At 41.9% G+C, this 26593-nt stretch overlaps 1 protein-coding gene across 3 annotated transcripts in view; it reads left to right on the forward strand.

Moving 5' to 3' along the window:
• Positions 1-18311, forward strand: part of PARP8 (poly(ADP-ribose) polymerase family member 8) — a 409395-nt gene extending 391084 nt beyond the window's left edge. Inside the window, exons 25-27 of one of the 3 annotated variants that reach the window (XM_040339237.1) lie at positions 1210-1294; positions 6473-6552; positions 17402-18311. In XM_040339237.1, the coding sequence (XP_040195171.1) occupies positions 1210-1294; positions 6473-6552; positions 17402-17418 (182 nt within the window). In that variant the 3' untranslated portion in view covers positions 17419-18311. Of the gene's footprint in view, positions 1-1209; positions 1295-6472; positions 7107-17401 lie in introns of those variants that run through there. The other 2 variants (XM_040339250.1, XM_040339230.1) reach the window with 2 other exon arrangements.
• The last annotated feature ends 8282 nt before the right edge of the window (positions 18312-26593 follow it).

Raw genomic sequence — 26593 nt, forward strand, 5'->3', positions numbered from 1 at the left:
GAGGGAAAAAAAACTACAAAAAAACATCACCCCTGGCCCCCATGCTCCCCCCCCTCTTTCTCCATCGCTCCTACATTTATCTGGACCCCTCTCGTCATCCATCCAGAATATCAAACCATCTTTTCCAAATTTTTTCAAATTTCCCTAGACTTGCCTCTATGTAAAAAGGTATATTTTTTCCTAATTATGGTCTCCCTTACTTGCATTTTGCATCTGCTGCTGTAAGTGGATATGATGACAACCATTTTTGTGCTATAAGCTTACGAGCCTGAAACAAATGTCTATTTATTAATACCGTGTATTCCCCCGGAGTTGTAGTTCATCCAGGATACCCAGGAGACATCAGAACAATTTTGATATAAAAACCCTTTTTCTTTCCATATTTCACTTCATATTTAGAGGCTTTCAAGGTGTCCAGGATGGCAATGGAAAAAAATAAAATAACTAACAAGACAATTCTTGTGGCGGCAGTTTACCACCTGTCAAATAATTGGTTTTCCCTATGTTCTTCTCTGTCAGGGCATCATTCAGGCTGTGAAATGGATTGGTTTCCTTGATTTTCTTTTTTTAAAGCTGGACAGCAGGCAAAAAAATAAAAAAAAAATAATAGATTCCTCCATCCACACAAACAAGGTGGATAGTAGAATTTCCCTCTCTAAAGCACTGGCCCAGTGCAGCAACTTCTCATGTCAGTCTAATTTCTGACTTTAACTTTTATATATATATATATATATATATATATATATATATATATATATATATATATATATATATATATATATAAATATATATTCCTGGCTTAAAGAATATTCTTTCAGATTTGCATTCCAGCATATTCCTAATTAGTTAGTGAGGCTGCCAGTGAAAAACCATAACAAGCCACAGTAGTTGGGAACTATATGGATTCATCAATTTTATTGCTAATGTGGTGCTGCAGGGAGAAGACCTGGCAAGCAGGAACATGGCGCTGGTTGCTTATTGCACATGTTTCCATTGACAGACCGATTCTTCTCTCAGTTCTGGCTTGCCATTTTCTAGGTTATGGATCATTGCAGTGTCACTCTTGTGTCTGCAGTGTTACTTTACTGTAACTCATGACTGTTGCTGAATCAATGTATCACTCTGTGACTTTGGAAATATCATGTTAATCTTTCTATTCTCTGACAGTATTTAATATTATTACCATTTCTGTTTATTTTGTATTTGCTGTGATCACCTCATCCGAATTGCACAAACATGGGGAGATCTGGGTCGTTCCCACTACCGATCATGTCTGTACACGGTTCTTTTTTGTGTAAGTATCATACATTTACTGCACACAATATATCCTACTCCACTCCAATCTGTAAATAGTGCAGTGAATTGCAGTGCAGTGCAGTGCAGGTGAAACTCCAAAAATTTGAATATCATGCAAAAGTTCATTTATTTCACTAATGCAACTTAAAAGGTGAAACTAATATATGAGATACTCATTACATGCAAAGCAAGATTGTTCAAGCCGTGATTTGTCATAATTGTGATGATTATGGCTTACAGCTCATGACACCCCAAATCCACAATCTAGAAAATTACAATATTGTGAAAAGGTGCAATATTCTAGGCTCAAAATGTCCCACTCTAATCAGCTAATTAAGCCATAACGCCTGCAAAGGGTTCCTGAGCCATTAAATGGTCTCTCAGTCTGGTTCAGTAGGAATCACAATCATGGGAAAGACTGCTGACCTGACAGTTGTGCAGAAAACCATCATTGACACCCTCCATAGGAGGGAAAGCCTCAAAAGGTACCGTATTTATCGGCATATAACACACGCGTATAACAAGCACCCCAAGTTTAGGAGGAATTTTAAGGAAAACAACTTTTAGGAGGGAAGTTAAGGATAAAAAACTTACATTTAAATGCCCATAAATGCAGCCTTATCAGTGTCCATCTGCAGCCTTGTCCATCGTTGCAGAATGATCAGTGTCCATCTGCAGCCCTGCCCAGTGTCCATGCAGCCCTGCCCAGTGTCCATGCAGCCTTGCCAGTGTCCTTGCAGCCTTGCCCAATGTCCTTGCAGCCTTGCCCAGTGTCCCATGCAGCCTGCCCAGTGTCCATGCAGCCTTGCCAGTGTCCATGCAGCCTTGCCCAGTGTCCTTGCAACTTGAACGTTAAAAAATTACCGCTGCAGCGCCGAAAATAGACAGAACCGGATGTTCTGAGTACTCGGCTGTACTCGGCTCCTCTCGCAGTCCCGCCCCTTGCCCAGGCTCCTATGATGGAAATAACACAGGTCCAATGTTGGGACTGGGCGTGACTGCGAGCGGAGCCGAGCCTAGCCGAGTACACAGTACACTCGGCTATGTGTATATCGCGGCGCTCGCTTCTCTTCCCCTCACAGACAGCGGGGATCGGCGTATAACACGCACCCAGGATTCCCCCCTGATTTAAAAAAAGTTATACGCCGATAAATACGGTAATTGCAAAAGAAGGTGGATGTTACCAAAGTGCTGTATCAAAGCACATTAATAGAAAGTTATGTGGAAGGGAAAAGTGTGGAAGAAAAAGGTGCACAAGGAACAGGGATGACCGCAGCCTGGAGAGGATTTCAGGAAAAGGCCATTTAAAAGTGTTGGGGACTTTCACAGGGAGTGGACTGAAGCTGGAGTCAGTGCATCAAGAGCCACCACACACAGACGGATCCTAGACATGGGCTTCAAATGTCGTATTCCTCTTGTTGAGCCACTCTTGAACAACAAACAACGTCAGAAGCGTCTTACCTGGGCTAAAGAAAAACAGACCTGGTCTGTCGCTCAGTGGTCCAAAGTCCTCTATTCTGATGAGAGCAAATTTTGCATCTCATTTGGAAACCAAGGACCCAGAGTATAGAGGAAGAATGGAGAGGCACACACTGCAAGATGCTTGAAGTCCAGTGTGAAGATTCCACAGTCTGTGTTTATTTTGGGGAGCCATGTCCATCTACATGTCACCAACATGGAACTGCTGTATATTATATACTCTACACTGCTCCAATCTATATTGTGCTGTATGTTATATACTCAGTGATGCTCCATTCTGTACACTTTATTACACACTGCTCCATGCTTTCCCTAAATCTCAATATAATCCACAGCTGCTTACCTTTTAGTATGCCTAGTGCAATCAGTAAAGGATATACATACACTCCATCAGGGCTCAAATTTTCAGTCCTGAGCTACTAGCCAGGCCTCAAGAGTTACTTGCCACCAGTTGCCCCCACCTAATTCATACACAGCCCTGCGCCTAATTGCACCCGTAAACACGCTTTTGTAGATTATCTCATGGAATGACAATGTTTTATTGCAGAATCAAGTTACAAAATTAAATATTACCAACAACAACTTTAACAAAATGGGACAGGGCACTGGGGGCAGACCAGAGGACAGGGCACTGGGGGCAGACCAGAGGTACAGGCACTTGGGGGAAGACCAGAGGGACAGGGCACTAGAACTGGGTCTCTTCCCCATTCTCTTGCTGTCTCCTCTGCAACTCCCATCCATCCTCTCTCTCTCTCCCATTCATCTCATCATCAGTAGCTGTGTGTGTGGCCTCCACGCTTGCATGTCCCCACTTCCCCCTTTTATTCAGGCTGGCAGAGAGGAGAGGAGCTGCAGCACAGCGGGAGGGAATACGATCCACACAACTGCACAGCCATTGACACCATAGCACAGCGCACACTGACAGCGCACACTGACAGCGCACAGCACACATTGAGACCAGTCTGTTCACAGTGCTCAGGCTAAACTGTTGGACACTTACATAGAGCACAAGGAGAAGAAACCTGCACAAACTAGAAGGCTGCCGCTCTCATGTCAGGGCAACTTTCAGTGAGCGCTGCACCAGGGTGGTAATTTTTGCAATCCTCCACCTCACTCATTACTTTCTGCTCTCCAGCTACATTGGTCGGGCCCGGGGGAGGGGGGCAGGCTCAGAGAGGTCATACTGTTAGGTCCCATGGCTTAATGAGAATTGTAAGGAGAGCACCTGTGTACTGCTCTGCCTGTGCGTAGCTCACCAGACTACTTTTCCCGAGCATGCACCTTTCCTCTTCGGCCGCCAATCTCATCGGGACTCTAAGTGTAGGCACAGATTGGAGGGAGATTGGTCATGCAGCCCTGGCATCACTCGCCCCCAGCTTAAATCTACTCGCCAAATGCTAGTAGGCGAGTGGAAATTTTGAGGGCTGCACTCCATGACTATCTGTTAGGCAAGAGAATATTCTGAGGGTAAACTTTGGATAAATTCTACAAAATTAAATTCCAGAAAGGGAAAACATACAAATATCAAGACGATGGTAGGCGTGCTGGAGCTTGGGTCCCTAGAGCTTCCAGACATAGTACTAACCACCATAGTAATCCACACCAATGATCTTTCACTGTCGGTGTCTTGTTGAACGCAATAATACACAGTGTTCAATGGAAGTCTTGACAGTAAAAGCATTCGGTTTCTTTTTTTGTTTCAATGTTTTTATTGAGGTTTTGCATAATACATGAAAGATAACATACAGCTACAGTATATAGTAATTTGCATAAGATAACAAAGCTGCAAATGAGGTACAAACAAAACATAGAGAACCATAATAGTAATAAATTAAACAGTTTACCATATATATAGTCATATAGGTCCCTGATTCCATTTGAGCATAACGGGCAAACGTATTGAGACAGTAGAGGACTCCACTAGTAGTGTGTCGAGGAACCGGGTTCGCCACCAAAGCACTCAACACCCCTATCTGAACAATCTGTGATTGAGTAGGGGCGTACCGGTCAGACCTCTGCCCGTTGTCTTAACCGGTTTTCCGATTTGAGAAAGTGAGTCCACTAATGGCTCAAGGCCCTGCAAACAAATGAAGGTTTCCCATCGGGGTGGGATACTTGACATAGGCTCCTTTCTAGCAAAGTTTTGGAGTGTGTGTGGTATTCAAACCTGTCCCATGAGTACACCCTAAATTGTTATTACAGGATAGGAAGGGTAAAGAAGAGAGGTGTGTGGTGTGGGGAGGTGTGCCTCTGTAGACAGTTGTCTGGAGAAATTATCTGGTACTGGGTGTTCCTCCCTCAGGTAAAAGCATTCGGTTTTCAAACCAGAACTGCTTGACTGAAGTGCCAGTAAGCTCAGTCCCTGTAGGAGAACTTCGGCCTAACTATGGCTCTTTCGGCATACCAAATATACCAAATATAGAATTGAATGTAAATAATGTTATCATATAGGATCAGAAGAGTTCTGGGGCACTTGTGGGGTTTTCACTTTCAGCTTTGAAGTGATTTATTTCTTAACTTTTTTATTAACTTTTTTTAAATTAAATTTTTTTTTTTTATTTAGTACAGGTAATTATTTAGCGCCATCAATTTACGCAGCACTTTACACATATATAATGTAAATTTACATCAGGGCCCTATCCTCAAGGAGCTTACAATCTAAGGGCCAGATTCACAGTCGAATACGCCGGCGTATCTACTTGATACTCCGGCGTATTTCAAATTTGCCAGCGTCGTATCTTTAGTTTGAAATTCTCAAACCAAGATACAACGGCTTCTGGCTTCGATCCGACAGGCGTACGGCTTCGTACGCCTTCGGATCGTATGTGTAATACTTCGGCGCCCGCTGGGTGGTGTTCGCGTCGTTTTCCCGCGACAGGTATGCTAATTAGCTGTTTACGGCGATCCACGAAGCTATGCGTGCTCGTCGCATTCTCTTACGTCGTCACTAGCCGGCTTTTCCCGTCGTAAAGTTACAGCTGCTATTTCATGGTTTATATTTAGACCAGCCATGTTAAAGTATGGCCGTCGTTCCCCGCGTCAAATTTTGAATTTTTTTTCTTTTTTGCGTAAGTCGTCCGGGAATAGGAAAGGACGTAACGCACGTCGCCGTTCAAAAAATTACATCGGTGCGACGTCATTTCGCGCAAAGCATGGCGGGAAATTACAAAACGGAGCATGCGCAGTACGTTCGGCGCGGGAACGCGCCTAATTTAAATGATACACGCCCCATTTGAATTAGGCGGGCTTGCGCCGGACGGATTTACGCTACGACGCCGCAATTTTACAGGCAAGTGCTTTGTGAATCAAGCATTTGCGCTGAAAACTTGCGGCGGTGTAACGTAAATGGGATACGTTACGCCGCCGGAATTGATCATGAATCTGGCCCTATGGTCCTAAACTCACATTTAATACACATAGTGGGGCCAATTTAGACAGGAGCCTATTGACCTACCAGCATGTCTTTGGAGTGTGAGAGGAAACCCACGTAGGTACAGGGAGAGACCATGCAAACTCCAAGCATTTAGTGCCTTGTTGGGATTCGAACCAACACCCCTAGTGCTGATAGGCAGACGTGCTAATCACCTAGCCATGTATTATTTTTTTATTTTATTATTATTGTTTTTTTTTTATATTATTTATGAATGTATTATTTATTAACCTTTACTATTATTGTTATCTTTTTTTTTTTGTAAAGCTACGAAGATGGTCAAGTAGGAGATACAAGCATTAACACACAAGAGCCAAGTAGCTATAAAGAGATTCTTCGAGTCATCGGTAACCAAACAGCTACTGGATAAAATTCATCATTCATTGAATGTGGGGGCTTCATCAGTATCAAAGCTGGACTTTGTACTGATGTATATTAGGATTCTATTTATTATTGCTCTTTATTGTTATTACACACGGATGTACAAATTTAAAATTATCCTATTGTTTCCTATTTTAAACATTTGACCATTATGAGGCTTATTTACTGGCACAACAGAATAATTTCATATGAAATTATATAATATACTGTGGTTTCTATAAGACAGTCTAACATAAATCAGAGGCAGTAACTGGATTTGTGCTAATACGTTTTCTTAGTTCTTTATGCCAAACAGTTCTAATTTCTACTAAGAATTGCTAAGGGTTTTCCTTGCAATAAACAAACCAAAATGTTTATTGATTTTATGCTGAACTTAATTGGAATATAATATTATTATTGTAATATGTGAAGTGCTTCTCTGGAAGTCAGGTTCAAATGTTCACCATAAGTACTGTAGATAGAATTTGCAAAACTTTTATTTGGTTACAGACGGTATTATATAATAAACGGTATGACAGAACTCTTCTGTGATGTTTTAGGGTACTCTGTACTGGCGTCATAATTTTGGCGCCAATGTACTGGCATCTAATTTTTTTATTTCCTTTGTGTTTATTTATGTTACTTAATTTTGGCTTTCCATGCTTGTCCGTTGCAAAGAGAAGTAAACAAGAAATGTCTGTGGAGACTCGTTTTAAAGGGACCATATAGCACATATTTTGAGTTATTGCTGTGTTTAACTTAAGCTAATTCTTCATTGATTTTCAACTTTAACAAGTCTGTTTTTTCCATTTTTTTTTTATTATCTTGAAAATATAGTAAATTGTAATGAGCACTAGAGGGAGCAGTCACTTAGTTTGCAATCATTATGCCTCCCTTTTTAGAGCCACTTATAAAAAAATGCATCCTTGAAAGAAAATGATTAATATTTACCGTTCCTGACACCCAAGCTGACCATCTTCTTTCTCTCTGAAGAGCTAAGCTATCTGTACCCTGAATGAAAATAATTAATGCTTACCTGCCTTGCTGTTCAAGCCATCCATCCTCACTTCTCTTGAAGAGCTAAGCTAGTTGAACAGTGTATAGCATCTGACACTTCTGGTTTGTTGGATCCCTTTGCCACGTACACACGATCGGAAATTCCGACAAGAAAAATGTGGATTCTTTCTGACGGAATGTTGGCTCAAACTCGTGTTGCATACACACGGTCACACAAATCTTGTTGGAAATTCCGACCGTCAAGAACGCGGTGACGTACTAGAAGTGCGACGAGCCGAGATCAATGGAGTTCAATAGGCAGTTCGGCTCTTCTGCTTGATTCTGAGCATGCAGATTTTTTTTGCGAGTCGAATTGCATACAGACAAGAGTTTTTTTTGATAGGAACTTTTTCCGTCTGAAAAATAGAGCACCTGCTCTCAATCTTTTGACGGCGGAATTTCCGATGGCAAAAGTCCGATGGAGCATACACATGGTCGGAATTTCCGACCAAAAGCTCACATCGGACTTTTGTTGTCGGAATTTCCGATTCGTGTGTACGCGGCATAAGTCTTTGGTGTGTTGAATTTTTGGTCCCCCACTGTTTGCTGTGGTTCCTTCCACTGGCCCCTATGTCACTTGCTGTGTTCTGTACTGAAGTATGAGCTGGTGGAAGGAACCACCGAAGGGGGGGGGGGGGGCGGTTTTTCAATATGAACCTTCTTTACTCTTTAGTAAACCTTTTCAACACTTTGGATGGATTTACTAAAGCAGCAGAGATTGTTTGCTTTGCAATGTGAGCGCAAGGAAGCATAATTTAAAGCTGTGTTTACTTCAAGCGTGCAATCTTGTGCAAATGATTAGGTATTCAACGTGCATATAGCTTCACCTTATGTACTACATGAAGACGCTAGTAAATCAAACCTGCATTGTAAGAAAAAGCATATCTGTTATTTTCCACTGCAGAGCAGATGCAGAGCCTGTAATAAGCAAATATGTCCCCCCATCATACACATATATAATTTCAAAGTATACATAGAAACAAGTAAAACATTAAAATAACACGCATAGATGTTATGGTTTACATTAAACAGGCATAATTATGTGTGTATTTAAAATATCAATTAAAAGCCTATATATTCTCTCGGAAAGCATTTACATTGCAGTTGAAATGTGCTTTTTTAATCATTTCACCCCAGAAAGGTTTATCAAACACTTTATAAAACACAACAGGTAAGCACATTTACATGTAAAATGAACTCATCAAAGAAAGCTTCGGAAACATTCTTGAGATTATGATGTTTTTTCTCATTTCTTTTTTTCTGCTTTTCTTGTTGGTTTCTATCTTTATAATTACCATCTTTATAATCATTAGTCATTGGAGAAGCAGATGAAGGGTCCATGTACTTTTTTAAACCTATTTTCCTTCAGGCTGGGTTCACACCCAATGCCGATGCGGCTCCTGTGCGTCCTGGTTCAATGTTTCAGGTCTCCGATTTCAGCCTGAATTTTGGGCTGAATTCAGACCTGAAACGGACCAAAGATGCACAGGACTCCTGATCATATTGCACTGAAGCAGCATCGGAGATATGTAAACCGGCTTCATAGAGAGCCGGCCACAATCTCCTGCTATTGCGCATTGGAGCCAATGAGCTAAAAAATTGACTAAAAACTGGATGAAGGTTCAAAAAACATTCAAGAATTGTTTTAAGCGCTAGTTCACACCATGCAGTCAGCTTCCGGTCAGTTTTCAGGGCAGAAACTAGAGGCATTGGAATACATGGAAAACACTGTGCATGCATTTTGTGCAGAAAAAAAGCGCACAGAACTGAACGGAATTGCGCTTGGTGTGAACTAGCACTAAAGAAAGATTTAAGACTGATACAAGTCAAATGAAATAATAAAATCTACAGTGAAGTACACGTTTTATTTAACGACAAAAGAAAGAAAGGCGCACCAGCCTAGTGTGTTACCGTTGACCGTTTTAATAAAATAAAATGGTAATGAAAAACTACTCACAAGAGAAATGAGATAATATGCTTGTCAACAACGATGTGGTAGATATCCCTCGAGCCACACTCCAGAATAGGGGGGATAGAAGTGTGTCACTGCCGGCTGACGCGTTTCGAGGCGACAAGGACCTCTTCATCAGAGCACAGCAGTGATGAAGAGGTCCTTGTCCCCTCGAAACGCGTCAGCCGGCAGTGACACACTTCTATCCCCCCTATTCTGGAGTGTGGCTCGAGGGATATCTACCACATCGTTGTTGACAAGCATATTATGTAATTTCTCTTGTGAGTAGTTTTTCATTACCATTTTATTTTATTAAAACTGTCAATGGTAACATACTAGGCTGGTGCGCCTTTCTTTCTTTTCTTTTGTCGTTTTCTACTAGGACATTCCCCGTCCATGAAGGGCAGCAAGGCCACTGTGAAGCCTCGTACACACGACCGAGTTTCTCGGCAAAAACCAGCAAGAAACTTGCTGGGAGATATTTTTTTGCCAAGGAAACCGGTCGTGTGTACATTTTCGTCTAGGAAACTGTCGAGAAACTCGACGAGCCAAAAAGAGAGAAAGTTCTCTATTTCCTTGACATGAATGGAGAAAATTGGCTTGTCAAGTTTCTCGACGGCTTCACAAGGAACTCGACGAGCAAAACGATGCGTTTCGCCCGTCGAGTTTCTTGGTCGTGTGTACGAGGCCTTACTGTTTTTGACACTGTTGGTGTGTTCCATGTGGAATATTGAATAACTGTTGGACAATCCACCCGTGCGCAGGAGTTTTGTTTTTTCTGTGTAACACTTTTTATTTAGTTTGTATGCTCTGGGAGATCGGCTAACTTTACATTAGTAATCCTTGCTTTTGAAACTTTGATAAAATAGAGATCTAAGAAGCTCTGTCATTATGAAATATAGAAATGTTTCTTTTGTTTAGACCAGAATTCATCCATGTAAAGAATCAACAGATTGCCTATCAACACCTACTGTCAGCTACATATTAGATTTTAGAGTAGTCATTTGATGAACTCATTAAGGCAGACTGGCTTACTCAGAGGGGGATCTCTCCACTGATCCACGCTGAACAGACAGATGACAGGTCTGCATATTGGACACAGACATAGCCTGCTCTTGTCTATGGGGCAATCAGATGGAAACAAACAACCTGTCCATTGCTATCCAATTCCAATTCAGACAGATGGGGAATAGATCCCCCATCTGTCTGTTTTTGGCAGACAGGATCGGATGGTGGCGAGTGTCCGTTGACATCCGCCGCTCCATAGAAGAGACTGTAAAGCCCTGTACACACGATCGGATATCTGATGGAATCTAATCCGATGAAGCTGACTTTCATCAGTCTTGCCTACACACCATCGGTCAAAAATCGACCGTGTCCAAACGCGGTGACGTAAAACACTTCGACGTGCTGAGAAAAATGAAGTTCAATATTTCCGAGCGTCGACTTGATTCTGAGCATGTGTGGATTTTTGACCGATGGACTTCCACATAGACGATAGTTTTTTTATCCATAGGAAAAATTTAAAACATGTTCTGTTTTTTTTTCACCGATGGAAAACAAACTGATGAGTCCATTGGTCTGTTTTCATCGGACAAACCGATCGTGTGTACAGGGCTTAACAGTCTGATCAGGTCCACCTGAAAAACTGACAGGCAGATCTGATCGGATCGCCTGTGTGAAAGGGGCCTTACATTTTCCTTTCCAAATTACTTTGTTTCAAGGAAATAGAGTCATTGCTACAATATCTTACGATCAGTTCACATTCATTAGTAAAACATGTATTTGGATCGACACATGACAAACAAATGCTGCAATGCAAAGTCATTTTCCAGGAGGAGTTAAATGAAATCAGGTTCCTTGTTGCTTTTGGTGATAACACCTCAGAATAAAACTTATCTCAGCTAAAAAGAACCTTTTTACTGGAAATTGTATTTCCTGGAATAACACTTTTTGGTCACCAGGCTGGTTGTATTTGTAATAGGGCAATGGCCAACTCATGGAATGATCTTGAGTCTAGTAAGCTATGGACATGTTCATTAGTTTGTGGCCGAATGCATTTTCGTCTGAATTTCTGGGATTTTCACGTTTGTTTTAACAAACGGTAACGAAAAGGCAGAATCCGAAATCCAAAAGTTTCAACATAAAAAATGCTTTATTTTCATTTCTTTGCGACAACAATTCGATATGGATACAAGATTTGACATGAGGATGACAATAGCGATCTGTGTCTATCGAACCTGTGGTTGAATGTGCCTCTATTAGTCCGAGATTATTCTACATAGAGGGAAAAGATTCTACATTATAGAGACATGAAGATTCCACGAAGCAGCTAAAAACATACGATCGCCGCAAGCGGACATTTATGGTCAAATGCTCCGCCCATAGGCTATATAAGAATTCTAATGTTGGTTGACTAGTAATAATAATTAATAAATATAACATTAGAAATCTACTATAGCCTATGGGCGGAGCATTTGACCATAAATGTCCGCTTGCGGCGTCGTACAGTTTAGCTGCTTCGTCGAATCTTCTTAGAACATTTGACAGACACCATAAGCCTTCAACTGGCAGATTCAACCTTAATTCATTCGGATTTTTGGACAAATGCATTTTTTAACAAAACAAAATAAATAAAATCACATTTCGTGAGTAACTAAATAAATGTATTTTTTGGACAAAACCGAAATTCCGAAATGAAATTTTTCAGTGTGCATGTCTAGTAAGCTATGGTTGTCCATTCTACACCAGACCTGTAGAAGGTGTTGACCCCCAGTAAAATGATCTATTGTTTTTTGGTTCTAGCTCGCCTTTTTATTAGAAGACTAACGTGATTTGTTAAATTGTATATCCCGCATTCAAACAGGCATTTTATGGAATGTGGCAGCCTTGCTGTCTTCAGAATGTCGAGCAAAGCATATTTTGAATATAATATTTTCTGTAACCTTTAACATAGAAAGGGGGACAGGACACTTGTTTAATCTAACTAGTTATGCTTTAACCTGTTTGTGAAGGTTCTCTTTTATCCAGGTCTTGGAGTAGTCACTAGTAGAAGATTTTCTTATTCAACTGGACTTGTTCTGTATGTTGAAGACCTTTTTCCAGTAGCTTCATTAGAACTAAAAACAACGGCTTATGTAAACTGTACAAAGGGATTGATGTGCTGAAACTGGGGAGTGCAAAATCGGGTGCAGCTCTTCATAGAAACCAATCAGCTTCCGGGTTTTATTGTCAAAGCCTAATTGTATAAGTGGAATCTGATTGGCTACCATGCACAGCTGCACCAGATTTTGCTCTCCCCAGTTTTAGCAAATCAACCCCAATGTCTTCAGTATTAAAGAATAAGTCCAACTGAATGTGACTATGCTCTAGCTACACATTTACATGTATTTTAAAACTGCCAATAAGAAAGTGGAACCCAACAGGTTATGGCCAAGTGGGCCAAAAGCCTCCAGGCAGTGCAGTGCCTATTAACGTCTTCCACATGGGCTGAACAAGAGAAATCCATGGGTTCCCTCATTCATAATAAATAACGTGGATGAACAAACCTTCTGCTGCCAGCTATTTCATTCTGACAGTTAACACCCGCAGCTGTCAGAATACCTGATCAGTGACTGCTTATGCAGCGGCTGCAATCACTATTCGGCCAACTTTTTTCTGCCCAGTTTCGATTTTAGGTGGTGTGGACAGAAATCGGATATAATTCAAGCAGTGTATGACCAGCTTTAGAACAGCAGGTATCTATATGTCTTTTCTTTACATCACAAAAGTAAGGTGCTTATTCACCCCTTAATTAGTATGTTCTGTGAAGGAATGAGACCTGTACATACATTCTGTTCTAAGTAAAACGGCTGATCAACATGCCTTTTCTCTCCTATAACAAACCACCTAATACAATGTAGTGACTTGCATACAATCACTACTTCACAGTGAATATTACATTCAAATGTAACAATACTGCCGTGTTTCCCCAAAAATAAGCCCGGGTCTTATATTAGTTTTGGCAACAAAAGAAACAGTAGGGCTTATTTTTGGGGTAGGTCTTACAATGTAAAGTACTGTCTTCTCTTCCCCTCTCTCCCCCTGCCTGTCAGGAATCCCCAGTGTGAACTGAGTTAAAATGCTTGTAAAATCCTATAATCCACTCTATTACAGTATTAAATAATGTACAATGTTCATATGACCGCCGGAGCTCTCTTCCCGGCATTTATATTACACACACATTGTACATTATATACATCTGTAATAGAGTGGATTATAGGATTTTACAATAATTTTAAACTAGGGCTTATTTTCGGGGTTGGGCTTATATTGCGGCTTGGAAAATAATGATAGGTCTTATTTTCGGGATAGGTCTTATTTTCGGGGAAACACGGTATGTTAATAAATTCTATTGAATTCTTCTTTGTATATAGATAGATCTAGTATGTAGATATAAATACTCTCTCTTTGTACTAAACACTTTTATCCAGGTTCTCAATTTGAAAAAAATAAAATAAATGAATGCAAAAATGCAGCGCTAAACAAACATGAAAAATATTGGATATGATTTAAAGGGGTTGTAAAGGTAAATGTTTTTTTCACCTTAATGCATCCTATGCATTAAGGTGAAAAAACATCCGACGGTAAAGCCGCCCCCCCCCCCCAAACCCCCGTTTTACTTACCTCACCCCTCGAAAGAGCCCGCGCGCGTCCCCCGTGATCCTCTTCGGTTCCCAGCCTGGCCGTTGATTGGCTAGGCTGGACGGACTGATAGCAGCGCAGTCATTGGCTGGCGCTGCTGTCAATCACATCCGATGACACGGCGCGCTGCTGTATCACGGGAGCGCACCCGCAAAAGCTTTCCACCATGGGAGCTCGCTCGCATGAAGGTGGAAAGCTCTTGCGAGGAGGAGCCGGGACAACCACCGAGGGACCCCAGAAGACCGGGTTCAGGGACACTCTGTGCAAAATGAGCTGCACAGTGGAGGTAAGTATAACATGTTTGTTATTTAAAAAAAAAAAAAAATTTTGCCTTTAGTGTTCCTTTAACATATGTCCCATAAGAAAAAATATGACATGATTAATTATAAAGAAAGTCCAGTGACAAAGCAGTTGCTGGAAGTATTGGTCCTCCATCAATGAAGTAATATCACCCTGTGTTGCCTCCACCTTGAGCAAAAATGCACACTCACCAGACTTAGTTGCTGTCTACTATATAGAACAGCAAACTCACTTGTTAAAGATAGTAAATGGTTGTTCCATCCATATAGCCTCCTAGAAGTCACACTTAGGCCGCGTACACACGACTGAGTTTTTCGGCAGAATTCAGCCAGAAACTCGATCGGAGCCGTATTCTGCCGAGAAACCCAGTCGTGTGTACACTTTTGGCCGAGGAAACCGATGAGGATCTCGTCGGGCCAAATAGAGAACATGTTCTCTATTTCCTCGTTAGTCAATGAGGAAACTTGGCTCGCCGAGATCCTCGGCGGCTTCACAAGGAACTCGACGAGCAAAACGATGTGTTTGGCACGTCGAGTTTCTAGGACGTGTGTACGGGGCCTCAGAAAGATCTCCTCTCATATAATACATTGTGGTTCCATCCATATAACCTCCTAGTAGTGAGACTCAGAAAGATCTCCTCTCATATATGATCTCTGTAGGTGTTAAGACCATCATCCTTTCCCATCCATGAGAAAATCACCAATAACAAAGAGAAAAAATCTCATAGCGTAGTATTTATTGGTGAAGATTGTAAAATGATGGCCAACCATAAAGCTTGCAATTAAAATGACTAAGTTCTTTACCAACTTTTGAAATTAACACTACTTTACAATATTCACTATATTACCAAAAGTATTGGGACGCCTGCCTTTACACGCACATGATCTTTAATGGCATCCCAGTCTTAGTCTGTAGGATTCAATATTGAGCTGGCCCATCCTTTGCAGCTATAACAGCTTCAACTCTTCTGGGAAGGCTGTCCACAAGGTTTAGGAGTGTGTCTATTTGACTATTGCTTTGTGCACTGGTCCAAATCATTTGGTGGAGGGGGGATTATGGTGTGGGGTTGCTTTTCAGGGGTTGGGCTTTGCCCTTTGGTTCCAGTGAAGGAAACACTTAAGGCATCAGCGTACCAAGAAATTTTGAACAATTTCATGCTCCCAACTTTGTGGGAACAGTTTGGGAAATGGCCCCTTTCTGTTCCAACATGACTGCGTACCAGTGCACAAAGCAAGGTCTGTAAAGACATGGATGAGAGAGTTTGGGGTGGAGGAACTTGACTGGCAAAGAGCCTGACCTCAACCTGATAGAACACCTTTGGGATGAATTAGAATGGACACTGCGAGCCAGCCCTTCTGGTCCAACCCCAGTGCCTGACCTCACAAATGAGCTTCTGGAAGAATGGTCAAACATTCCCATAGACACACTCCTAAACCTTGTGGACAGCCTTCCCAGAAGAGTTGAAGCTGTTATAGTTGCAAAGAGTGTGCCAACTCAATATTGAACCCTCCGGACTAAGACTGGAATGCCATTAAAGTTCATGTGTGTGAAAAGGCAGGCGTCTTAATACTTTTGGTAATATAGTGTATATAAGATCCTGCAGACAGAGGGAGCAAAAGTTGGGAGTCTGCAGGGATCATTACACACTGGGCTTGAACTAAAGTGGATATAAAGGCAAAAGTTTTTTTTACCTTAATGCACTCTCTGCATTAAGGCAAAAAAATAAATCAAGTGTTGCTCCCCCCAGCCCCTTACTTAAACACTTACTTAAGCTTGATCTTAATCAAGAGCAGATCTTCTCCATTTTTCTCTTGCTTCTCATAAGACACTCTGCAGCAGCAAGAGCCATTGGCTCCTGTGAGGACGGAGCGGGGGGGGCCGAGCCAGGCTGTGTGTGTCTATAGACGCACACAACTCTGCTCGGAATCAACCCACACAATTGCCCCCATAGCAAATGGCTTGCTATGAGGAAACTCGGAGGAGAGGAACCATGATTGCCGGTGGAGGACCCCAGAACCATTGCACAGAGCAGGTAAGAATGACATGTTTGTCATATAAAAAATGTAAACTTTACAATCACTTTAAAGCGGAGTTCCGGCCACAATTTCACTTTTTAAATATAAATACCCCTGTAATACACAAGCTTAATGTATTCTAGTAAAGTTAGTCTGTAAACTAAGGTCCGTTTTGTTAGGTTGTTACAGCATTTAGACACTTTATAAAATTGAAATTGACTGGGGCCATCTTAAGTGTGGGCATCATGAAGCCAGACTGTATGACTTCCTGGATTTCAGCTTTGCAGATCTCGCACATGCTCAGTGCTGCACAAGCAGTGTAATAGGTTTCAGATCAGGTTTCAGCACCTGTACTGTCCAAGTCACATGATTCTTCGAGACTGGGGAGTGCACAGACTCCTGGAAAGATACACCCACTACATTCCCAGGAGTCTGTGCGGTGTAGGTTAGGAAGCTTAAGCACCTAGGTGCAGGAAGTGGGAAGATTAACTATTCTGCCTAGCAACAACACTTTGAAGGCATCTAAACAAAGTTTTTTTTTCTTAAAGGACTAATGACATTTTTTTAAAACTACTGATGTAATGTTATATTTATGGGTGGAACTCCACTTTAAGTGTTCAGTGATGTGAAGTGTCTGTGCCCCTCAAACATCCAATCAACTGCAAGGGAATTTGAAAAAAAAAAATAGCTTTTCTTGCATGGTTGTATGCTTGAGCACAGATGCACTTTAAAGGCAGACATGTAAAACACACCAGCTTTGCATCTATTAAAGGAATAAATAAATATATTGCAAATGCAACCATTATAATGTATATGTTTACATTTATCTAGATTTCAACCTCCAGTAATCCCCTAATCCCCTGCACAACAGCACTTAGACGGAGACAAAGAGGGGCAGTATTTGGAGCCAATCAGTTGCCATCCAGTCACATGTGCTGCCAAGGAGTATGCTGACAGAAGGAGAGAGCAGAGAGATGTCCTTATCAGTCTATTACTGTTCCTTCACTGTCCAGGCTGTGTGTGCTTATCTTTATTTCACGGTACTTCACACTTTAGTATACCGGGCTTTTAAAAATACTTTGTGAAGTGATCCTAAAATGAACATGTGCTGAAGTGTTTGGCACTCCGTTGTGCATGCCCTTTACGTGTTTTTTAACATTAATGGATGTAAAAGTTCCAGGAACTTGTCAGAATCTGCAGGTTTTTAAGCGAGAATATTTTCTAACATAACTGACTCTTGTTTGGATTATCCCATAGAGGAATACTGCCAAATGTCACCTGCAAGCCCCATGATGCATTTCCTTTGCAGTGAATTCTATATACTAGTTATGAATGTGACAAGCGGCGGCGGCGGCGGCCATAACGTAGGCTCTCTACATTCCACTCCACAGACATCCCCTTCATTCATAAGCTATTTCCACATTTGATTTCTCTTTTTCTAAAACAATCCACAAAGTCTGATATCAAACAGCACAACTAATGTCGGCGGATTCTTCCATACAACCTGCCTTTGTGAAGGGCTAACCGCAATTAAATACCAACGCAAATTCAGCAGGTGTCAGATTCAAACCTCGCCAAAACAATGACATGGTGTCTGACTTTATCATTTTTTAGCAAAATTAATTGTATAACATAAAAACAGTGACTGGATCAAACATTGCACTTTGTAAAGCCCAATTCCAGCCAAAACTCAACCCTCTGTAGAGCTTTTATTGCTCGCTGCGTCCCCATTGAGGAGACCAGGAAATATCAATTCAACTTCCCCAACAGATACACAGCTATATATAGATATATACAGTGGAACCTTGGATTACGAGCATAATCCGTTCCAGGAGAATGCTTGTAATCCAAAGCACTCGCATATCAAAGCGTGTTTCTCCATAGAAGTTAATGGAAACTAAGCTAATACATTTCTATGGCATGCAATACCGCATGTGGCCAGAGGTGGGGGGGGGGGGCGCTGAAGAGCCTCTGAAATACTCTCGGACAGCTTGGCTTATCTCTGAAACCTTCGGAAAGGTTCGGGAACTGAGTATTTCCAAGTGATTGCGAGTATTTCCAAATGGCTCCGAAATGTTCCGAGTGTCACCGGCACCCCCACGCCTCTGGCCAAATGTGGTACTGCACCCCCCATTAGCTTGAATTTTTTTTGTTTTGCGAGACAACACTCGCAAACCGATTCAGAATAAAAAAAAATAAAAAGTTGCTTGTTATTCAAAACGCTTGTTAACCGCGTTACTCGTAAACCAAGGTTCCACTATATCTATCTATAGATCTATAGATATAGATCTATCTATATATATATCTATATCTATATATATATATATATATAGTATAGTATTTTATAGTATAGTATAGTATTTTATATATATCTATATATATATATATATATATATATATATATATCTATATATAGATATATATCTATATATATATATATCTATATATATATATATATATATATATATATATATATATATATATATATATATATATATATATATATAGATAGATATATATATATATATAGATATATATCTATATAGATATATATATATATATATATATATATATATATATATATATATATATATATATATATATATATATATATATATATATATATATATATATATATATAGAGAGAGAGAGAGAGAGAGAGAGATATAGAGATATATATATATATATATATATATATATATATATATATATAGATATATAGATATATATAAAATACTAGGTGTGTATATATATATATATATATATATAGATATATCTATAGATATATCTATATATAGATATAGATCTATATCTATATATAGATATATATACTGTATTTACACACTATATTACCAAAAGTATTGGGACACCTGTCTCATTATTCCCACATGAACGTTAATGGCATCCCAGTCTTAGTCCGTAGGGTTCAATATTCAGTTGGCCCAACCTTTGCAGCTATAACAGCTATAGGAGGGTGTCTATGGGAACGTATGACCATTCTTTCAGAAGCGCATTTGTGAGGTCAGGCACTGATGTTGGACAAGAAGGCCTGGCTCACAATCTCCGCTCTAATTTATCCGAAAAGTGTTCTATTGAGTTGAGGTCAGGACTCTGTGCCGACCAGTCAAGTTCTTTCACCCCAAACTTGCTCATTCATGTCTTTAGGGACCTTGCTTTGTGCACTGGTACGCAGTCATGTTGGAACAGGAAGGGTTATCCTCAAACTGTTCCCACAAAGTTGGGAGCATAAAATTGTCCAAAATGTCTTGGTATTCTGATGCCTTAGGAGTTCCCTTCACTGGAACTAAAGGGCCAAGCCCAACCCCTGAAAAACAACCCCACACCATAATCCCCCCTCCACCAAATGATTTGGACCGGTGCATAAAATAAGGTCCATAAAGACATGGATGAGCGAGTTTGGGGTGGAGGAACTTGACTGGCCTGTGCAGAGTCCTGATATCAACCCGATAGAACACCTTTGGGGTGAATTAGAGAGGAGATTGCGAGCCAGGCCTTCTTGTTATACATCAATGCCTGATACCACAAATGCACTTCTGGAAGAATGGTCAAATATCCCATAGACACACTCCTAAACCTTGCAGACAGCCTTCCCAGAAGAGTTGAAGGGAGGGCCAACTCAATATTGAACCCTACAGACTAAAGCCCCATACACACTATCAGTTTTCCTGCAGGTTTTCTCTTCAGATTTACCAAAACCATGTAGTGCAAGGGCCTGCCTGATTGCATACAAATTGAAACTCTTGAGGTTTGACCTCATATTAGATGGTTTTGGTAAACCTCAAGAGAAAACCTGCAGGAAAACTGACTGGCCCGGATTCAGAAAGGAGTTGGGTCGGCGTATCTCCAGATACGCCGTCGTAACTCCGAATGCGGTCCGTCGCATCTCGGCGCCTGATTTATAGAATCAGATACGCCTCAATGTTGCCTAGATACGAGCGGTGTAAGTCTCCTACGCCGTCATATCTAAGGGTGCATATTTACGCTGTCCGCTAGGTGGCGCTTCCGTTGATTTCCGCGTAGAATATGCAAATGAGCTAGATATGCCGATTCAGAAACGTATGTGCGCCTGGCGCATTTATTTACGTCGTTTACATAAGGCTTTTTCCGGCGTAAAGTTACCCCTGCTATATGAGGCGTAGCCAATGTTAAGTATGGACGTCAGGCCAGCGTCGAATTTTGCGTTGTTTACGTCGTTTGCGTAAGCCGTACGCGAATAGGGCTGTGGGTAAGTTACGTTCACGTCTAAAGCAATGACTATTTGCGGCGTAATTTGGAGCATGCACACTGGGATACTTTCACGGACGTAACGTCAATTACGTGGGGTCACGACTGTTCAGCATACAACACGCCCCCTACCAGCCTATTTTGAATTAGGCAAGCTTACGCCGGCCCATATACGCTACGCCGCCGTAACTTTGGCCGCAAGTTCTTTCTGAATACAGGACTTGCCTCTCAAAGTTACGGCGGCGTGGCGTATATTAGATACGCTACGCCCGCCTAAAGATAGGCATTTGTTTCTGAATCTGGGCCACAGTGTGTATGGGTCTTAAGACTGGGATGCCATTAAAGTTCATTTATATAAGTTAAGTTATTTATTTATGAATGTATTTATTTATTTTCAGCAGGGGGGGAGGAATTACAACATGTCATTTGTCTTATTGCTTGTATGAGATCCCCTGTAAAGTTCTGTCCAGATGTCGGATAGAATAGTAAATGATAAAAATGTCCCCAAAAAGGATTCAGACTGGATTTAAAACCCCCATGAGAGTTTTACAACTCCTGCAAGGAAAAAGAAGTAAATTAATTATCGATGTCCCTGCCCTCGATTAATAGCTGTCCAATAGACAGGAAGAAAGGGGAAATCTCCCCAATGGGGACACGAGCACTAAAAATAGTTTTGGTTAAAATTGGGCCTTAAGTCCAGTTAAATGGCATCAGATGTGTATGTTTGTATGAAGCCTAAGATTAGCATGGCAATAATAACATTGAATAAAAAAAGTATGTAAAATATGGTAGTGAATGGACACAAATGTATTAACAGCTGTCTTACAATATTGATGCCACAAGATATGTTAAACTTAGGTCTGCAACTAGTAAATTCTCTCTCCAGTCTTAATAGCCATGTATGATAATGGTCTGCTCTAAAGTATTTTATGGCAATTCATTTAAGTATTCCAGACTTTTGATACATGTATTTTTCTGATTCAAACTCTTTGCTGATACTGTATGATAGCAATTTTAATTTTATAGTTATTGGTACAATAAGTGAACCTGTTAAACAAAGCTAAGCTTATACATTTCCTCTTAAAGTTGTTAAAATGACAAACTGTGTGCTTACGGTCAAATGTAACACATTTGTAACCTTTTTTTGTACTATAATGGTATTCTCTTCTCCTTGTTTTGTTATATTCAGGGATGGAGGGCATATGGGAATAAAATGGAGGATTTGAAAAGAAAGTGGCTTTCAGATTATTTCTTGTGCATTTTATAAATTGTTTGCGGTTTAGGAGCAGAGAAATGTACCATGGGCTATGGGTGCTGTAACCACAGGTAGGAGCAGAGATACATTGCCCACGTCCCTTTTGAAGATCTCCACTCAATCATAGAGTTAGTACAACCCACCTGTGTACAGAAAAAATATAAGGTGGTCTACAATTATCTACTGTTGTTTAAAGGGGAGTTCCACCCACAATTTCACTTTTTAAACATAAATACCCCTGTAATACACAAGCTTAATGTAGTCTAGTAAAGTTAGTCTGTAAACTAAGGTCCGTTTTGTTAGGTTGTTAAAGCATTTAGTTAGTTTATAATCAAGAAATAGACCATGGCCATCTTAAGTGTGGGCATCATGAAGCCAGACTGTATGACTTTCTGGATTTTAGCCTTGCAGATCTTGCACATGCTCAGTGCTGCACAAGCGATGTAATAGGTTTCAGTCAAGTTTCCATAGCAACGGGAGTGTCAGAGGAAGTTGCCGCCCCTTTTCTATGCAAATAGGCTATTTGCAAGGACTACTGGGATACACGATGCCTATCCCAGAAACCCTTGCGAATAGCCTTGTGACTTAATAGCCTAGGCTAATAAGGAGGAGGAAGTAATGAAGGACTACAAAATAAAAGTATTTACAAGCAACAAAATAAATAAAAATTGTCCATTCTGAACACTATGAGATTAGGGCATGCAGCACAGACAAACATAAAAAAATGGGTGGAACTCCACTTTAAGAAAATATGGTATAATAACAACTGCAGCCTGACACTATCCATCCTTGGGTGTCAGAGAGAGCTCCGCCACCTGCATACACCATAGTCTGGTGTGGATTTTAGCAGCCACTATGGAACAGACTTCTATGGCCTATAGTTCTCTTTTTCCTCGACGGGAGTCTCAATTTCCTCCTCGTGTTCCTCGTCGGGCTGGTTTTCGACGAGAAACTCAAGCGTGTGTATGCTAAGAAACCCGAGCTTGCTCAGAATAAAGTATGAGACGGGAGTAAAAGTAGCGTTTGTAATGTAGATAACACTTTTTTCACGCTGTAACAGACTGAAAAGTGCAAATCGTCTCTAACCAAACTTTCACTTAACACGCAGTAACATGAGATTAGCAAAAGCAGCCTCAAGGGTTGTGCCAGTGGAATCGAACTTCCCCTGCCGTTGTATGTGTTGTACGTCACTGCGTTTGAGAACGAGGAGATTTTGTCTTGACCGTGTGTACGCAAGGCAAGCTTGTCGAGTTCCTCGACAAGCCTAACAAGGAACTCGTCGAGGAAAACGATGTGTCTTTTCCGACGAGGTCCTCAGTCGTGTGTACGAGGCCTTGGAAAACTGAAGGCCAGCTGTACATCCAGGCACAGATACAGCCTAATATTGTACAGCCATGCTAAATGTGACAGCTGCCCTCTCAAGCCTCGTACACACGACCAGTTTTCCAGCCAGGAAAACTGCCAAGAGAGCTTTTGGCCAGGGAAAACCAGCTGTGTGTATGCGCCCTCGCAGTTTTCCCGACAGGAAAACTGCCAGGAATCCTGGCGGGAAAATAGAGAACCTGCTCTCTATTATCCCGCCGGATTCCCGGCAGTTTTAAACCCGGCAGTTTTCCTATGGGGAAACACTGAGAGGGAGCATATACATGGACGGGATTCCCGGCCAACGCTCTCCCCGCAGTTTTCCAGACAGGAAAACCTCTCGTTTGTACACAGGGAAAGTTACAGAGAAGGTTCTCGGTTTTCCCGTCGGGATTCCCGGTCGTGTGTACAGGGCTTTAGGCTGGTTGATTAAAAAACAGTAGCCACCAGCTTTTAAACCATCAGTGACGTATCTACACACAGCCAGTATAAACAAAGGGACAGGGATGGTGGCTAACACATAAAAAAAAAAACAGGCTCTTCATGTCTGGTATGGGTTTCAACGGGTTCCCCATGCAAAAAAAAAAAAAAATTGCCAAACCTTCATCTAAGCATATATCCTGGCTGGCCAGTAAAGGATAAAGGATGAGTGTATGACCCCCACCCCCCGAACCATACTAGGTCAGGTCCTCAACATAGGGGAGATTTGTTCCTGGGGGGAACCCCCTTGGAAAAGCACCATGTCCCTATATTGATTAGGACAAAAGCCTCTTCCACACAACTCTAGCCTGGTTGTTGTAGGGTCTGTGGGGATTCGGTGTGGGGAGGGGGGGGGGCTTAATAGAATCTGGAAGCCCTGTTAAAAAATAAGGGGGCCCCAGAAATAGTGTTTGCTCCCGAAATCTATACCAAACCCACCTCTGAGCATGCATCCTGGCTGACCAGTAATGGGTAGGGGATGAGTGTGTTCCCCCCTTCCTCCTGAACCATACTAAACCACATGCCCTCAACATGGGGGAGCAGGCCGGTGCAAGGATTTTTGCCAACTCAGGCAAAGGTGTATTTTGCTGCCCCCCGGCACGCACATGCGCACACACACACCATACATTATGGGCTAGATTCAGTAAGAAGTTACGTCGGCGTATCTGTTGATACACCGCGTAACTTCTAGGATGCGCCGGCGTATCTTTTTTCTGTATTCAGAAAGCAAGATACGCCGGAATTTTGCTAAGATACGACCGACGTAAGTCTCTTACGCCGTCGTATCTTAGGTGGCGCTTTCATTGATTTCGGCATAGAATATGCAAATGAGCTAGATATGCCGATTCAGAAACGTACGTGCACCCGGCGGATTTTTTTACGTCGTTTACGCAAGGCTTTTTCCAGCGTAAGGTTACTCCTGCTATATGAGGAGTATCCAATGTTAAGTATGGACGTCGGGACAGCGTCAAATTTTGCGTCGTTTACGTCGTTTGCGTAAGTCGTTCGCGAATAGGGCTTTGCATAAATTACGTTCACGTCGAAAGCATTGACTATTTGCGACGTGATTAGGAGCATGCGCACTGGGATACGTTCACGGACGGCGCATGCGCCGTTCGTTAGAGACATCATTTACGTGGGGTCATATTTTATTTACATAAAACACGCCCACCTCTTCACAATTTGAATTTGGCGCACTTACGCCGGCAGATTTACGCTACGCCGCCGTAACTTAAGGAGCAGGTTTTTTGTGAATCCAGCCCCAGCCTCACTAAATTACGGCGGCGTAGCGTATCTGAGATACGCTACGCCCGCACAAACTTACGGCGGGCTATCTGAATCTAGCCCTATATATGTATATATATATCTTCCTCTATAGATGCCGTTATTCTGCATTGCGCTGTATAATGTACTATTGCTGGGATTTGTAGTCCTCTATAGCTGGTGGTATTCTCCATTGCGCTGTATAATGATTATACTGCGTAATGCAGATTACCACTGACCAGTTAAAGAGGAACTACAAATCTCAGCAATAATAAATTATACAGCGCAATGGAGAATACCAGCAGCTATAGAGGAGCAACAAATCCCAGCAATACATTATATAAAATGTAATACAGAAAACCAGCAGTTACAGAGGACTACAAATCCCAGCAGTGCAGTGTGCCATTTTCATTGCCGTCGCCTCCAGCTGCCTGCTGGTGTGGGTCCGGTCCGTCCGTTGCTCCGCCTCCTGCAACCCTGGATCCTTCACATCATGCGACTGAGCGGCCAGGGGAACCAGGGGTGGAGCAACTTACGTCACTCACTGATGCAGGACGTAGCAGAGTATGTCTTCTGTTCTGTCCCCATCTCCTATGCTCTGTCTCTGTGTAGATTCTCTGACAGCCCCCCCCCCCATCATATCTCTTTACCCCTTGCTCTATCTCTCCTTCTCTGTCTTCTTTTCCCCATGTGTTCACCCTACAGAGGATCTCCATATAAATGCAGCAAGCAGTATAATAAGCAGCACACACAGTCACACATAAATAGGTATTTAATAAATGCCCTCCTACCTTACACAGAGCTTCTTCACCTGTAACCTTCCAGTTCCTGTGTCTGCTGGCCCTGCCCCCTGCTCTTACTTGGCTCCTCCCATCGGTCCCCTCATGTAGGCGTTGCCGCCGCATAGCCAAGGACGAGACAGACAGTGAGACTGTCTGTCAGTGTCCACACACTGAGATCGACAGAGTGACTCACTGCACAGGTCAGCGCTGCTGCCGGGACCAGGGGGGGGGGGACTCGTCATGACTCCTTCAGATGCCGCCCGCAGCGGCAGCACACAGACACACTCTACGATCGGGCGGGCGACTGCAGAGGCATATCTGGTGAAAATTGCACCTATGGCAAGCACTAAATCTGCGCCCTGTCAAAACATTTGAAACCCATCTTTCAGATAGTACTGTCAGTATATACGGGTATATAGGGAGAACAGTAGGTTAGTGGTTGGCACTTGCCTCACTTGATTTGAATCTGGACCAGGAAGCTATCTGCATAGAGTTTGCATGTTCTCTTGGTGTGGGTATGCTTCAGGTACCCCAGTTTCCTGGCATACTCCAAAGCTATGTTAGTAGGTGATGGTCCCCTGTCTGTATGAGGTCTTTATGTACATGTGTGATCACATTCTGCATGCCACCCCCCAT

The sequence above is a fragment of the Rana temporaria genome, chromosome 1, assembly GCF_905171775.1.
Source record: "Rana temporaria chromosome 1, aRanTem1.1, whole genome shotgun sequence".
NCBI lineage: Eukaryota > Metazoa > Chordata > Amphibia > Anura > Ranidae > Rana > Rana temporaria.